Source organism: Chiloscyllium plagiosum, unplaced genomic scaffold (genome assembly GCF_037043375.1).
Source record: "Chiloscyllium plagiosum isolate Xiang-an unplaced genomic scaffold, Cpla_swu_hap1 HiC_scaffold_47, whole genome shotgun sequence".
Classification (NCBI taxonomy): domain Eukaryota; kingdom Metazoa; phylum Chordata; class Chondrichthyes; order Orectolobiformes; family Hemiscylliidae; genus Chiloscyllium; species Chiloscyllium plagiosum.
This window is the reverse complement of record NW_028270185.1, coordinates 21,223,810-21,238,468: the sequence shown is the minus strand read 5'-3', so window position 1 is coordinate 21,238,468 and position 14,659 is coordinate 21,223,810. Positions and strand designations below refer to the sequence as shown.

The window sequence follows — 14,659 nt, the reverse complement described above, 5'->3', positions numbered from 1 at the left end:
CTCCACACAATGCATACAATCAACCAGGAGTGCTCATGAATCCTCAGGATGGCCACTCCATCAATGTACAGCTTTATCCATCTCGTGGTGAGGAAGTATATCTCCCTGCAGCTGCCCCATCAGTGCAGGCAGAGAAGGGTCACTGAACTGACAAACAGCTTTTGAACATTTGTTCTCTATCCTGTCAATTGCTTCTGTCAGTATCCCAGTTTCAGTAACTTAATGGCTGCAGCGTTTCTTTAAATATTGGAATCTAACTCGACTCATGTGGGTTATCAATGTGCCCACTCATACCAACTAGTCAGAAAACACGGAATTAGTGCATTAAAACAATGACTGAGGTACAATATATCTAGACAGACTGTGGATCACACAAACTGCCAGCAGACTGCTCTCCCAGTTGCAAGGTTAAATCCTGCTCAGTCATGTTTAAAAAGAAAACTTTGACGAGATGACTGGGAACTAACTGGGAAGTGGGGCTGATTACAAAGCTCCACTAAAAGGCTATCACAGGCACATTGTATTAATGAAGCTTCCTCCCATGCTGTACGACCTTGTTAGACACAGTTTTCTCTGCAAACTCATGTGGGTTTTAGTCACTGAGGGGCTTGAAATGGCTGTAGACAACTGGGTTGTCACAGTTCTCATCAGAAAGTAGAGGAGTCATGCCGACCACGATGTCGGGTTAACACTTGGATCTACAGCAGTCAATGCAGAGCATTCTCTCTCTCTTTCTCTGTTCTTTCACAGAGCATCCAAACTCCACTTAGTGTCACTTACTGGCAGAGTTATATCTTGCTGTGTACGACAGTATTTATACTCCACATTTCAGCTGCCAATTGGGTCCTAGCATTTGAAGAGGAGCCCCTAATGAGCTTGTTTACCATGTGAAAAAATAAAATCTTTGCTTAAATAGCCTTGAACAACAGGAGCCATGTTTCTATCTACATTGGGAAGATTTTTCAGGATAGAGATGAAGAGGCTTTTCTCTCTGAGGGTTGTGTGACTTTGTAACTCTTTGCTGCAGTGGCAGTTTATTGAATTATTGTTTTACTTAATCCAATTTTCTAATCAACCTGTTCAGAAACCTTATTCCACACGTCTGGAGCAGGTGGGACTTGAACCTGGGCCTCGTGGTCCAGGGATAAGGAACCCTCCACTGCGCCACAAGAGAGGTGATTGATTTTTAAGCTAAAGGTGGATACAGTCTCTTTAGGGAATGTAATCAGAGGTTATTGGGGAATGTGGAAGTCAACACACAAGCGATCAGCCATGGTCTTCTTGAGTAGGCTCGAGGGGCCGAATGGTCTACTTCCGCTACTATTCCAGCTGCAACCTAAAACATTTCTCTTAATTATTCATTCAAGGGAACATGGGTATCACTGGCTAGGCCACATTTAACGTCCCTCTTAACTTTCAGCACACATTGATAATTAATGTATAGGTGCAGAAGGAGAACCTTATAGCTAAGACTGCCCATTGAACATCTTTCCAATGGGGATTTCTAACATCTGATCTCCGCAAACCTAAACGGTTTACCTTCGGATGTATCCGCCGCTCATAGCCATCTGTTCCCGATCGTCCATCACCCGGGCAGGCTGGCTGGCCACCACACCATCCTGGTTATTCCCCCACACCTTCTTGTAGGCTCCTCCTGCCTCAAAGTTCTTTAACCTTCGAAGCAGGAAATGTACAAGGAGTTTAGTTGATTTGATTTATCATGGCTTGGAACCATCACCTGCCCAGTGACACTGTGCCCATATTACACCCAAAGATCACTGGGCAATCTGTGGCATCCGATACAGACATAGTAAGTTACAAATCCTTCCCAGAGCTTTTTTACACTGAAGTGTGTTTCCCAACTGAGGCTTATCCAAAACACCTCCAAAGCTGAACCCAGGCAACAAACTTCTTTGAACTATTATGACTCCAGATCATGCACACATGCTAGCAATCCCAATGCCTCACTGGAATTCCATCACGGGCAACGTGCAATCAAAGTGTATCGTGGCTTCACCAAATATGCACACCCATAAAAAGGTATTTGTATTAGCACTCTTTTATGTAACTAAATGAGGGGTGTAGCTGTTTTTTCGTTCCCTGTCAATTTTCCCTTCTGTGTTCTGAAGGCAAGCTCAATGGACTTGGTTCTGAGAGTCCAGAGACATGCGGCTTTAAAATAATTGTTCAAATCATGGGTCTTAATCCTTTCAGAAAAGCAAAGTTAATGCTTCTACATTAATTGTTCAGAATCTGTTTCATGATGTATATGTCCAGACCACAAACACTGCTCCTATTGTCAATTCTTTTCAGTCACGTTTGTGTCAACATCTAACATTACAAACGGCAATTGTTTCTCCACATCACTATAGTGACCACACTTCAAAAATACTCCATTTTCTGTCAAGTGCTTTGAGACATCTTGAGGTCGTGAAGGATTCTATATAAATGTAAGTCACTTCTGAATTCATTTTCTCCCATGCCGCCTGTCATGATGCTGTAGCTGCAGATTCTTGCCACTAAATGACACTCTGGGGAAGAATCTGAAGTCCTTCTACTAGCACTTGTATATAAAGATAATTTAGATTAAATTCACTTCAGGCTATTACCATGCTATTTAAAAAAAGATATGAAATTTGATTTCATATTTGTACAAGTTCCTTAGTTTTTTTTTCTATAAAGGAAACAGGCGCATGGTTTAATTAAATGCATAGGCTGCAATTCTCTTAAATAAAGGCAGGAGTGTCCTCAGATGATGAGGAAAGTGAGTGGGAAAATGTCCTAAACAGCAACATCACATCGAGATCTGTAACTTCTATGGCCTAAACAGTTTATTTAATTTCAGGTTCTGTACAAAGGTAACAAATGCTAAATACTTGTGGCCAAGCTCCATGTACTAAATGCCATGCTTTGTGTGACTGTAGCCAAGGTCTTTGCATACTGATGGGCTAACCTTTGCATACCTATGACCAGCTTTAGATACCTACAACTAAGTTCTGCAAACCCCATCAACAGATTCTGCATTTTTTATGACTAAACTTTGCATCCCTGACAGCAAGCTCTGTGGAGATAAAACAAGGTTCTGCATTCCTAAAACCAAACTTTGCACATCTCTACCACCAGGATCTGCATCTCTATGAACAAGCTATGTAGACCTGGGTTAAAGTTTTGCATTCCTATGCCCAGGATCTTCATCCCTATGACCAAACTCTGCATCTCTAAGCTCGACATACATATGGCCAAGTTCTGTCGCCCTACAGCCAGAGATGTTTCCGAGATCTTTTTTGCCCCAAACTGATTTTGTGGCTTTTTTAGGTGGGTTGGGGTATGTAAAGGAATCGCGATAAGGAATCACAACTACATGAAACAGCCTGGATGGATTACAGGGTCAATGTAAGAAAGGAACCCAATGCACCGTCAAATACAGTAACATCCCCACCGTCTACAAACTCAAGAGCTCTGAACTGCTTTGTATTGAGGGTATTGATTTCTAGGCAGTACTAGCGGAGTAACGTTGGGTATATCCAGGCAGATGGCGATAAATGTTGCCCCTTCAAATTCTGACTTAATTACTGGAAAATAATATGTTGCTATATCATGGGAACACCAATCGAAAAGGTGCCTAATATTGAATACTGAAGTGGGAGTGGGAACAGGTCTCAGCTCATGCCTGCTAGTTACAGAGGGAAGTTGTAACTCCACACAGTTTCAGAAATGCAGTGTGTTGCAGAAGTATATCACAGTGAGGTATTTTTTAACAGTGACCGAGCCCAGAGGCTGGCTAACTGCTGTGGCAGTATCACAACAGGAAATAGGAAGTCAGATTCACAAACAAGGTAGCATAAGACATAGAGATGGAAATAGAAACATAGAGATTCTGATGGAGCCATGTGATTTGTGCACACAAATCTGAGCAATGTTTTATTCATTCCTGATAAGACCAACATTCACTTCCCATGGTTACATTTCCTTTCAGAAATCCCCTCAGGCAGATGATCTTCTTCTTAGTCCATGTTGTGAAGGTGCTCCCATAGTGCCATTAGTGAGAACCGGGAATGTGGACCCAGTGATTTTGAAGGAATGGTGATCTATGACCAAAGCTGGATAGAGCAAAACTTGCAGATGCCAGTATTCCAATATGCTTCTTGATGGAGGTCGTGGCCTTGGATAACTTACTGCAATGCATCTTTTGGTATACTCTGGTGCTACCGGTCGTTGGTTGTGAAGGGGAGGTGATAGATGTGATACCAACCAGGCGGAATATTTTATATGAATGTTATGGAGTTTCTCGAATGTTGGTGAACCTGCACTGATCCAGGCAAATGGAGAGTCTTCCACCACGCTCCTGACAATGTGCCTTGTAGATGGCAGATGGACTCTGGGGAGTCAGGAGGAGAGTTCTACCCCGCTGTTAGGAACACAACATCCACCCGTTCTGGTCATTGTCACCAGTGGGCTATTATAGTCTGCACACTCATTGTGCGGACAGCCCCAGATCAGACCCTATGGAGTGGGCACACTCAGAAAGATTTGCAAGTTAATACTGTAACTTTATTTGGGGCTTCCTTGTGGACCAATGAAAAGAAGGAATACTCCGACCTCCTTTTCTTCAGACACACTATTAATTCTAATTCCCTACATATTTGGAGAGTGGCTTCCACATGTTCCTCACTGCAGCATCGAAATTCCTGATCCACCCTACTCCCCCACCACCCACCCGAATGAGTGAGACACAAATAAAAATGAATTAAAGTCAAATCAGACACAGAAAGGTAAACATAGGGGGAGCAAATTAGTTAAGAGGAAAAAGGGGAGATAAAGGAAAAGTTTTGAAAAATTAACTTAAATGTAAAAATCTTTTGGGACAATGTACTACCTGCAGGAATGAGACCCCAACCCCCCCCCCCCCCACCACCCCTTACATCACTCAAGACTCTTCCTAACTTATTGCTATGAGTTTAATTTGTAGTTATGCCACAAATCCAGCAAACTCACTCGTTCTTGCCACATCAGCCGGGTGGGAAGGTCAATTGGTCAGGCAAATAAGGCCCTGAAGAGGTCAAATAATGGCACATAAGCAAACCAACTGACCACCTCCCTGATCACCTCACTCCACAATGGCGGGATTGAGTGGCTAGTTTCTGATTTGGAAGACCCAAATGAACTGCCAGCTGGATTTTGGGGTGGGGTGGGGTGGGGGTATGGCCTCCACATGCCCCAGTCTAGAGCGGTTGGAGGCACAAATGGGAGAGGGATATGGCCAATGGAAGCCACACGTCTATACAAAGCCCAATCCCTTTCTGCCCAAAGACCCTCAATCTGTGAGAAGAAAAATAAAAAATAATTTACCTTCTCACTGCAGGATCCTGAAGAGTGGGCCTTGACTTTAAGACCCAGGAGCAAGGCCTGTGGTGGAGTAAGATACTTCCCCTCACTCTACATGGGACAGTATGCCAATCAGCAACTTAGTGAACTGACTGGTGGATGATCTGGTTGGTTCCATCACTGATGGGGGAGCTGTGTTAGTCCCACGTAACATGTCTGCCCTGCTCTCTCCCCTACTGTTAGAAAAGCTATGAGACAATTCTGCTGTACATGTGTGAGAAAAGTCCATCCTCAACAAATCACTAGTTACTTGCCAGTTGGTCACCGTTCACTTGCTATGGATTGACGAGCAACACTTTGGCCTCTGAAGTCAATGGTGCGGGTTGAAGTCCACACAAAAAATGTGTTGAACGATCCAATGATGTTTCGAGGAAGTGTGGCACTGTCAGAGATCTTCCATGTGAGACATTAAACAAGACCCTGACTGCCCCCTCAGGTGGATGTAAAACAGCCCACCGCTCCATTGGGCAAACAGTTGGGTAGTTGCCTTGCTGTCTGACCAGTATTTATTGTACCGCCAACATCATTCTCTAGCCAGTCTCACAATGCTGGTTGGATAACCAGGGACTGCAGTGTTTCTGAGCATATGACCGTGACCATTCTTCTTTGGTTGAAAAGTACTTTGGTTGAAAAGTGGGTCTGAGATTGTGAAAGGCACTATATAAATGCAAGTCGTCCTTTCTTGTTTTTATTGGGTGGGAATTTGCCTGCCAATGGTTAGAGATTGTGGTATAACACATGGAAAAGATTTCATTTAAATTATGTGATGTACTGCAACAGTGTATTCACTGACCCTCTGCTCCCAATGAGAACTATGCTCACAAGCATTATGGCCACAGGTAAGATGTCAGCCACGTTGTGTTGATTCTGTGGGTTATATTCTCTTTGATGTTAACATTCAGCTGCGAGAATGTAATCCACCAATTATCATTGTCTGTCCATTTTCAAACTTGTCTGGGTGTACTCCATTACTTTCCCTCCATCCTCGGGCTGTTTACCCACTTTTCAACAATCCCGGACATTTGCAGAGTTTGAGATAGCCTTGCCCTTTTTAATATTTCACCAGCGCCTTTCCTGTCTTGTGCAAACAGCACAGGTCAACTTTGTACATGATGACCAGAGAGCCGTAGAAAGGTTACAGCAGAGAAAGAGGTTGCTTGGCCCATCACATCTGCACCAGCTGAATAAACGAGTGGCCCATTCCAACCCTGCTTACCAGCATCAGGTCCGTGGGCCTGCGGGTTACAGCCTTTCGGGTCAGATTCAGGTTCCTTTAAATTAGTTGTGGGTTTCCAACTCAACCACCAAACTAGACTGTGAATTCCACACAGCCATCACTTCCTGGGTGAAAAAGAATCCTCCTGTCCCTTTAATCCTTCTACTGATCACATTAAATCTGTGCCCCAACAATTTGTATGATACTGAATGCCTGGTTTATAATGTTCTGTTTCCTCACCAGTTACTGTATTGCCACAACATTGGCCAGGGAAGTATTGCAAATACAATCAGCCAGGCCAGTATTGAATGTTATAACGCTTACGTTGCTGACATCTATCTTATTTCTGAGAGAGTAGAGTTCTGAACAGTTGAACATCCTCCTTAATTGACCTCCTTCCAAAACTCTGTCTCCTGCAGCCTAACTCATACCAAGTCAATCTCACTCCTCAGCACCCCATCCCGAACTCACTGAGACACATTGGCTCCTGTGGTGACAACAGCTCGGTTTTTAAATATGTCACTCTCATGGTCAAATCCCTTTCCCCATCCCTGCAACCCCTTGAGATATCTATCTCCCTTCAGTGTTGGTCAATTGCAACATTCCCAATTGTAATCCCTCTACCATTGACGGCTCTACCATTAGAACTTGTGAGCCAAGCTCTGGAATTTCCACCTTTACACCTCTCCAACGTTCTCTCTCTCTCCTCAAATGTTCCTTAAACCAAGTCTTTGTCATATCTTTTGGTCACCTGTCCTAATATCTCTTCATGTGACATCAAGTTTAATTCCTTGGAAAGTGCCTTGGAACAATTTACTCACATTGTTGTTGCTGTCATTTCCCCCGAGAGACAGGCTGGCTTGCTGTGCTTTTCCGGCCCCTCTCATTATGGTCTAACATGGGAAATAATTTCTAAGGGAATGAAAAAACTTGCATATTTGCAGATTGCTTCTCAAAGTACTACTTCATTCATGAGGCTGTCAGTGGCGGTATGGAACCGTGTTAGCTCCGAGCAAGCAGCTTTTCAGGCAGGCATGCAGGCAGGCAGGCAGAGTGGCCTCTGGGGCCAACGGTTGGCACCTACTTATTGCAAGGACAGGAACAAAGGCCACAGCATTTGCCCAGATCCGAGAGATTTTTTTCTGCTTCTTTCATGTCCTTATTGATTTGATCCATTCCCTCTTCAATCCTCTCCAGTTGCTCTGAATGAGGAAGACAGTTAGTTTCCACAGACACCGACAACAAACAAACAGGGGATCAGCGGCACTCCCAAACTGATCGGGGTTGGACCGCGGTAACGGCAAAGCGAGGTACGGGAGCTGTCGGGGAAACCTCAGGCTGCTGGACGTTGATGTCCCCCATTGGCAACCGGACCACACTTTACAGCAACCCCTTTCAGTGTGGGATTCCCTCATCCCTCTGAAGAATTACACACTCATTGAATGAAGGAAAAGAGAGAAATGGACAGACACAAAAACAGTACCACATGGACACAGGAATTTCTTGCATATAGCTAACACATTACACCCGATGTTGGCCTTGGAAAGGCATTGGCTCAGAATTGAAGGAAAAGTTCCTCAGCTAACACTAAACCCTTTCTCTTATGGTTATGAGTGCTCTTTAGGGAAGGATGATAGTTCTGGAATTTCAGCATAATACAGATCGTGTTTCAGAGAGTAGATCCTTTCACATGACTGCAAAGATGTGCTTTGACTCCATGATCATCTAAGGGCCTTCAACTGCCTTTTCCTTTTCTCAAATTAGCTCTCCTTGTACTGTCCATCCTTACTAAGCAGCTTGCACCCTCTATATGTTTTATGAAGATTGTCCAACAATGATTAATGTGCTCACTTCAGTGTTTGTTTTAAATAGGGTAAATCAAGGAGAATAAGGCCAGTTCACTCAGTTGGCCAGGTGACCAGCGTATTGGTCAGAATAAACAGGTTCAATTTGTGTTCTGATTGAGGTAGATTTGGGAGCTGGCTCCTTGCCGTGCAATACCAAACCACTACTGATAGAAACTGCCAAAGGAATCAGCCCATAGGCTCCAAGGAAATTTGGCAACTTGGTTACAGAATTGGCTGAGGGGCAGGAAACAGAGGAAGAGGGTTTTTGTGACTGGAAGCCTGTGTTTTTGAGGTTCCACACGGATCTGTGTTGGGGTGCTTGCTGTTTGTGGTATAGATATATACAGCTTAGACTTTAACGTAGGAGGGTTGATCATCAAGTTCGCAGATGATACAAAAATTGGTGGGGTGGCAAACAATGAGGAGGATAGCCTTAGATTCAAGGAAGTTACAAATGGGCTGGTCAGATGGACTGAGCAGTAGCAAATGGAATTCAGTTTGGACAAATGTGAGTGACGCAAATTAAACAGGGCAAGGGAATACATGATGAATGGTAGGACCCTGGGAAGCATCAAGGATCAGTGGGACTTCAGTGTCCACCAGTCCCTCAAGGTAGCGGAACAGGTAGATAAAGTGTTTAAGTAGGCATATGGGATACTTGTCTTTTTTAAAGAAGATTGCTGTTTTTATTCTGTATTATTCACCAGTAAATGAAAATGTTAAACACACTTTTTCTAAGTAGCAATGCCTCAATCACATCATATATATCCACGGAACTCAGACTCAATTCTGTCACAGCACTCCCCTGTGTGCTGTTTGCTGAGGCAGGAAGTTACACAGCAGGGAGGGTGATGCTGAAGCTATCTAAAAGGCCACAACTTATGTACCATGTACAGTTGCAGAATCCACATTATAGGAAGGGCGTGATAACACAGAATAGGTTGCAGAGGAGATTTACCAGCATGCTGCCAGGGCTGGGCAATTTAAGTTATGAAGAGAGATTGCTTTCCTTGGAGCAGAGGAGATCGAGGTGGGTGAGGGGGGCATGATATAGATAAATAAAATTATGAGGGGCAATAGACAGGGTAGACCAGAATAAACCTTTCTCCTTGGTGGCAAGATCAATGACCCAGGGCATAGCTTTAAACTAAGGGGCAGGAGATTTGGGGAGAATGTGAGGAAAAATGTTTTGATCCAGAGGGTGATAGGAATCTGGCACTCACTGTCTGTAAGGGTGGTAGAAGCAAAAATGTTGATAACATTTAAGATTAAGGTGTACACTTGTGATGCCAAGGATATGGCCATATGCTGGGAAATGGGATGAAAATAGTTAGGTGCATGTTTCTGACTGGCACAGTCTTATGGGCCAAATAAAAGCAATGCATTTGAGATCTGAAATAAGAACAGGGAAGGCAGGTGAATCTCAGCTGTCTGGCAGTGCCTGTACAGACAGGGAAGGCAGGTGAACCTCAGTGATCTGGCAATGCCTGTCCAGACAGGGAAGGCAGGTGAATCTCAGTGATCTGGCAATGCCTGTCCAGACAGGGAAGGCAGGTGAATCTCAGTGATCTGGCAGTGCCTGTCCAGACAGGGAAGGCAGGTGAATCTCAGCTGTCTGGCAGTGCCTGTACAGACAGAGAAGGCAGGTGAATCTCAGCTGTCTGGCAGTGCCTGTACAGACAGGGAAGGCAGGTGAATCTCAGCTGTCTGGCAGTGCCTGGACAGATAGGGAAGGCAGGTGTATCTCAGTGATATGGCAGTGCCTGTACAGATAGGGAAGGCAGGTGTATCTCAGTGATCTGGCAGTGCCTGTACAGACAGGGAAGGTAGGTGAATCTCAGCGGTCTGGCAGTGCCTGTACAGATAGGGAAGGCAGGTGTATCTCAGCGGTCTGGCAGTGCCTGTACAGACAGGGAAGGCATGTGAATCTCTGCGGTGTGGCAGTGCCTGTACAGACAGGGAAGGCAGGTGAATCTCAGCGGTCTGGCAGTGCCTGTACAGACAGAGAAAGCTGCATTGACTGATCTTCTGAATTTAGAACTCGTAACAGCCCTGAAGTAGTCATGTTGGACTCAAAATGTTAATTATGTTTCTCTGTCTCACACAGATACTACCAGAAGTGCTGAATTTCTTCAGCATTTTGGCTCTTATTTTATAAATAGGAGATAGTGCTGTCCTGAATGTGATAAAATATTTGCCAAGTTCACTAATTCTCTGACTGAAAAGACTGACTTTAAAATTTGTTAAATCCCCCAACTGCTTGAAGAATCATCAAGGGGTATATCACCCCTTGATAATCAAAGGGATTACTTTAATTTATTTAAGCCTACTTTCTGTACCATTGTCAACTGATTAAGATGAGCAGATACCCCAAATGAAGTCTCAGTGAATGTGTTATCCAGAGGGGATACAGCTAATGTCCCTGGATATAAGACACTATTGTTATTGTGCTATAATTGTTAAGACAGATATCAACAGATTCTTGGTGCCCGAGGGTATGAAAGTATCAGAGATATGCAAGAATGTAGAGTTGAGGTTAAGATTAAATTGGCTATGATCTTGTTGAATGGTGGAACTGGCTCAACAAGCTGACTGGCCTATTCTTGTTACTTGATCATATGTCCGCATGTACGGTGCTGACATTGACGAAGGTCAGTGAAGTATTTGGCAGCTGTGTGCCAATAGCATTTCTGGACTGGGATACTAAGAACAGTCCTTCATCTCGCTTTGCAAATATAATACTAGCTAGAACTATATTGCTGCTTGTTTTGCACTCACAACAGTGTTTTATACCTTAGGTTAAATTAATGCAATAATTGTTGCCTTGACATTGTCTGTAAACTTGACCCTGTATCACACTTTGAAAGATGGCTCCCTCCTGGTGGGCTTAGCTGATAAAGGCACTGAGGCCCACAGACCATAGGCTTGGTTCAGGTTTTATGGATGTTAATGGGCTAAGCCCAAGTAGCAATGAAATAAAAATGGCTTTAGCACCAACACATTGAAGCAGAAGGGAAGAAACAGCCAGAATTCCCTTGTTCCAGCTCTGGAGAGGACGCGTGTGTCAGATGAGGGCCAGATAGGGACAACTCCTTGGTTGACAACATTCCAATGGATTACTTTATGTTCAGTGGGCAGGTCAATATGTCTTCTTTAGACTTGGTTTAATGGAGTACAGTAGTTAAAATGGTGTCTTTGCACAGTTTGTTCAGGCTAACAGAGAGAGAATAGGCTGGATGGGTGAAGTAGAGCAGGATTGATGCCTCACAGCACCTTCCCCTCCTCGCTCTGCAGTCAGCGCGGTTGGAAAATGTGCAAGGGTTATATGGGATGGAATTTTCAAAGTGCATCAAGGAGAGCTTTTGTTGCCAGTCCTACTAAAGATGGCAGTGCTTGTTGCCAGTGCATAGACAGTCCTACTAAAGAAGGGCAGTGCTTGTTGCCAGTGCATAGACAGTCCTACTAAAGAAGGGCAGTGCTTGTTGCCAGTGCATAGACAGTCCTACTAAAGATGGGCAGTGCTTGTTGCCAGTGCATAGACAGTCCTACTAAAGATGGGCAGTGCTTGTTGCCAGTGCATAGACAGTCCTACTAAAGATGGGCAGTGTTTGTTGCCAGTGCATAGACAGTCCTACTAAAGATGGCAGTGCTTGTTGCCAGTGCATAGACAGTCCTACTAAAGATGGGCAGTGCTTGTTGCCAGTGCATAGACAGTCCTACTAAAGATGTGCAGTGCTTGTTGCCAGTGCATAGACAGTCCTACTAAAGATGGCAGTGCTTGTTGCCAGTGCATAGACAGTCCTACTAAAGATGGGCAGTGCTTGTTGCCAGTGCATAGACAGTCCTACTAAAGATGGGCAGTGCTTGTTGCCAGTGCATAGACACTCCTACTAAAGATGGCAGTGCTTGTTGCCAGTGCATAGACAGTCCTACTAAAGATGGGCAGTGCTTGTTGCCAGTGCATAGGCAGTCCTACTAAAGATGGCAGTACTTGTTGCCAGTGCATAGACAGTCCTACTAAAGATGGGCAGTGCTTGTTGCCAGTGCATAGACAGTCCTACTAAAGATGGGCAGTGCTTGTTGCCAGTGCATAGACAGTCCTACTAATGATGGGCAGTGCTTGTTGCCAGTGCATAGACAGTCCTACTAAAGATGGCAGTGCTTGTTGCCAGTGCATAGACAGTCCTACTAAAGATGGGCAGTGCTTGTTGCCAGTGCATAGACAGTCCTACTAAAGATGGGCAGTGCTTGTTGCCAGTGCATAGACAGTCCTACTAATGATGGGCAGTGCTTGTTGCCAGTGCATAGACAGTCCTACTAAAGATGGGCAGTGTTTGTTACCAGTGCATAGACAGTCCTACTAAAGATGGGCAGTGCTTGTTGCCAGTGCATAGACAGTCCTACTAAAGATGGCAGTGCTTGTTGCCAGTGCATAGACAGTCCTACTAAAGATGGGCAGTGCTTGTTGCCAGTGCATAGACAGTCCTACTAAAGATGGGCAGTGTTTGACCTAATCCGAGGGAACAAAGCTGGTCAAGTAGTTGAAATGTCATGTGTGAGCATTTTGGGGATAGTGACCACAACTTTGTAAGATTCAAACTATTTACAGAAAGGGATAAGGACAGAAGCTAAGTGTCTACTTAAGAATTAAGAGCGTGGTAGATAAATGGAAATTGTTGAGTGGTAGAGGTAAGTACTATCACAACATTTAAGAAACGTCTGGATGAGTACTTAAAAAGCCATGGCATTGCAGGCTACAGATGAAGTACAGGTCCTAAAAATAGGATTAGTGTAGTTTGGTGTTTTCTGGCTGGCGTAGTCATGTTTCCAAGCTGTATGATTCAATGACTCTGGAGAGGAGTGGGCAAGGGAAATAAATAAAACCAACACAGTGAAATCTGCACTAATTAGATTCCCCCAGGCTACTGGTTGCCAGTCTGCAGTACACTTGCACAAGCTAAAAAATAGCTGCAAAATCTACTCATGAAACAGGCAGGAGGTGCCAACACATTGACTGGTGAATGATTTCCTTCCCTGACTTATTAACTGGGTAAAGAGCAATCAGCCACATCAACCAGGCAAGTAATTTTGTGGCTCACAGGTGAGGGGGAGGTGGAAAAGGGGGAAGGAAAAGCAGCAAATTTGTGATAAAAAGAGGAAATGCTTATCTTTCAACTCTGAGAAAGGGATGGCAGATTATTTCATTGGAGACAGTTCAGAGAAGGTTCACTAGGATGGACAGATTGTCTTAACAGCACAGGCTGAGCAGCTTGGGACTCTACTCACTGGAGTTTAGAAAAATGAGAGATGATTTCATTGAGACATATTGAATTCTTAAGGGATTTGACAGGGAAATGCTGAGGGGATGTTTCACTTTATAAGAGTGTGTAGGACCGAGGGCATAATCTCAGAATTACGGGCAATGGTTTAAGAATGAGATGAGGAGGAATTTCTTCTCTCAGAGATTGAGTGTCTTTGGAACTCTTTGCTACAGAGAGCTATAGGGACGGAGTCCTTATGCATATTTAAGGATGATGTTCAGAGATAATTGAGCCGTGAGGGGTATCAAGGGCCAAGGAGAAATGGCAGGAAAGCGGAATGTCAAATTAGCCATGGTCCTAATGAAAGCTCAAGGAGCCAAGCAGCCTTCTCCTGTTCCTATCTTTTATCACTTTTAGGTCACCATATTTCCATTGACCAGATGCCCCTCTCCAGACCCATTATGTGGTGTGGGAAGCCTTGGCAAACACAGCCACCCCATGTTCCACCCTGATGAAGGCTTGGTGTTGGCAAAGTGAGTGGGGCATATCAGCTGCTTCTATTACCCTGCACCCTCCCCAAACTTATCCCTTGGCATCACTATCATTCCTTACACCCCTTCTCCAGGCCATTATTTGCCTCCAAAAGGAAGGGCAAAAACTCTATGACCAATCACAGTATTCAGAGCTCAGCAGAATCGGCCAGACTTTAAGAACTGTTCACCAAAGAGGACAATCCAGGTAAGTGACACAGACACATTTATAGGGAATGTGAAAGTTTTTTTTAAAGAAGTAGTCACCATGGCGCCACTCTCTCATTACAGCGTGACAGCAGGTAATGAGTTTAACCTGAGGGTCACCACTGCTCAAGCAAGGGGTAAGGTTGAGACCTTCATGGTAACCTTAGCTGGTATGGGAATTGAACCTGCACTGTTGGTATCATTCTGTATTGT

At 44.3% G+C, this 14,659-nt stretch overlaps 1 protein-coding gene across 2 annotated transcripts in view; it reads right to left on the bottom strand.

Annotated features, from left to right (window-relative positions):
* Positions 1–14,659, bottom strand: part of LOC122542899 (synaptosomal-associated protein 25) — a 197,639-nt gene that overhangs the window by 17,520 nt on the left and 165,460 nt on the right. For both annotated transcript variants that reach the window (XM_043681033.2, XM_043681032.2), the window contains exons 5-6: positions 7,686–7,803; positions 1,540–1,674 (exon numbers count right to left, since the gene is read on the bottom strand). In XM_043681033.2, the coding sequence (XP_043536968.1) occupies positions 1,540–1,674; positions 7,686–7,803 (253 nt within the window). The remainder of the gene's footprint in view (positions 1–1,539; positions 1,675–7,685; positions 7,804–14,659) is intronic.